The 2,321-nt window shown below is 45.8% G+C and overlaps 1 protein-coding gene across 1 annotated transcript; it reads right to left on the reverse strand.

Annotated features, from left to right (window-relative positions):
- Positions 1-50: 50 nt before the first annotated feature.
- Positions 51-2,129, reverse strand: LOC121963767 (lamin-A-like; the record flags this gene model as incomplete). Its single annotated transcript, XM_042514016.1, has 3 exons — positions 51-170; positions 624-731; positions 1,772-2,129. Coding segments are annotated over 3 exons (586 nt in total), but the record flags the coding sequence as incomplete, so codon positions are not given.
- Between the last annotated feature and the right edge of the window lie 192 nt (positions 2,130-2,321).

Here is a 2,321-nt window from a genome sequence, read left to right on the forward strand (position 1 = left end):
TTATATTTCTGTTCCTCTTTAACAGCAAACAAATTCAGGTGAAGTCTGACCTCTCCGTTGGCGCTGATGAGGGAGGTCTGCAGGAGGTCGCCGGTGCCCCAGGAGTTCTGGTTCTTCCACACCAGGTCAGTGGGGGGATTGTGGGTTCCACCTCCACCTGCAGCCCAGATCTGTAAAAGTCAGAGTTTGGAAGAGATTGTTAACTTAGCTAATCAATCTTAAACTGCTTCTGACCTGCAGGAAAAAAGGATTTAAGTTCTGTGGAGTTTTCTCGTTAAAAAACCTGCTGCATTCAGTGTTTCACGAGGCCTGCTGAATTCATTCCTTCCACATAAAACATTTTTTTTGGAAGTTTTCTGAAAAATTATAACCATGTTTGCTTGCTTGCAGTCCACACTGATATTTTTTTGGCACGTTACTGGCAGCTCTCGGTCATGAAAAAGAACCAAGATGTTGGCGAGAATGTGTGTTACGTCGCCTGCATTCACATAATACAAACAAAATAATCGAAATATTGCTCCTGAGCACTAATGGTGGTCACAAAAACGATTACCTTTATTTGTGAGATATTAACAATGTGAAGATGAACAAAGAGACAAATCTAGAAACTCGGTGTAACTTACGGTGACGGTTCCTCCGGCCTTCAGAATGAACTTGTGGGGAAACTTGTAGACGATGGGGCTGGCATTGCCGACTTGTCTCTTCACCTGCCAGCTGCCCAGAGATTGATCCTGCGTGAGAAAAATAGGAAGAGAGAGATGGAAGATGGGACAGAAAATGTAAAAAACAAACCGAAATTTGCCTCGGTAAAAAGGTGTGAGCTGAAGCTACAGATAATTACACCTGTCCCTCTAAAAATACAACAAAAGTAACACAAAAATGCTACTTTTGATCACACATTGGTTAATAAAATTATTATTAAAATGACACTGAAGGCATAGCTCAAATTTTTTGGAGTGGGCTTGTATGCTCCCTTTGCATAGTCAGAGTGTTACGTACAGTAGATGTCGGTCGGCACGCCCCCAGTTTGGCAGGAGTTTGACATGGATTATTTACATATTACATATTTTACCTACCAGAAAAAGTCCCACCTAAAAGCATCAATATCAGTGTAAGTGTACGCTATATTGAGAGTTTTCTCTTTACCTTTCCATCAGACATCCTGTTCTGAAGGGGAAGCCGTTAACAGCTTCAGTTCCTCCTTTATGCTCACGTCAAAGCCACCAGACTCTATTGACAAAAACGGTAATTTTAGCTCACTGAATACAGGAGCTGCTGGTCTGTCGCTGCCTCCATCAGTTAGTTTGTTTGTGTTACTGAGTGACTTTGGTGAATCTGACCTGACCCTTTTAAACACCAAAGTCACACAATAATACAAACAAAATACCTTTTTGAGGCAGCGGGAGACGAGCAGCTCCTGCGTTCAGTGACGTTAAATCACTAACTTTTTCAATGGAGTCTGGCTCTGAAGAGAACGATATAATGGCTCATTTTTTCAGCTGGACATAACTGTCTGACAGTAAAGTAAAGCAGTGAAAATACTCTCAATATAGCGTTCACTTTAACTGATGGATTTTTTTAGGTGGCTTAAATAAGTTTTGTTGCTGACCCATCCATAGCAGCACAGAGCTCAGCTGCTGAGCTTATTCTCCGTCTGTCTCTCCAAACTGGGAGCGTGCCGCGTACCTCATAAACCCACTTTAAATAATCCAAACTATCCCTTTTAACCCGGTTAGAAGCGTTTGAAAAGCCACCTAACAGACCCGCTAACCTCGTCAGCCTTGTTGCTGAGGCGGATGAACTTGCCCTCCAGGTCAATCTCATCCACGGTGATGCGGCCGCTGGCTGAGGCGTGCTGACTAATGCGAGTCTTGGTCACAGTGGCCCCTGCGATGCTGGAGGTCTCGCTGTCATTGTCATTGAGGCGACGCTTCTTGGCTGTGCCCGAGGAGTTGCGGCTGCTGGAGGCCGTGGCGATGCCAGCGGCGACGCCGCCCAAGCCGGAGGAATGAGCTGCACGGCTGTGGCTCGAGCCGGAGGACTGACCCGCGCGGCTGGTCTGGCTGTGGCCCGAGCCGGAAGCCCGTTCCAGGATGACCTTGACCTGAGCGCCGGGTGACAGACGCAGCCTGAGGAGAGAGGGACGATTTCGACTGTAGATTTAGATCAAACACGTACAGTCTCTGCAGCTGCTCCAGAACCAGAACTGTTCTCGGAAAAACTCTCTCTGCCGTTTCTGCAGCAGGCTCATAGAAAAATCTGCATCACAACATTTTCACTTAACTTTAAAGCGTCTTTCAGTGGCTAGAAAAGTGCTACAT

Source organism: Plectropomus leopardus, unplaced genomic scaffold, assembly GCF_008729295.1.
Source record: "Plectropomus leopardus isolate mb unplaced genomic scaffold, YSFRI_Pleo_2.0 unplaced_scaffold12424, whole genome shotgun sequence".
Classification (NCBI taxonomy): domain Eukaryota; kingdom Metazoa; phylum Chordata; class Actinopteri; order Perciformes; family Serranidae; genus Plectropomus; species Plectropomus leopardus.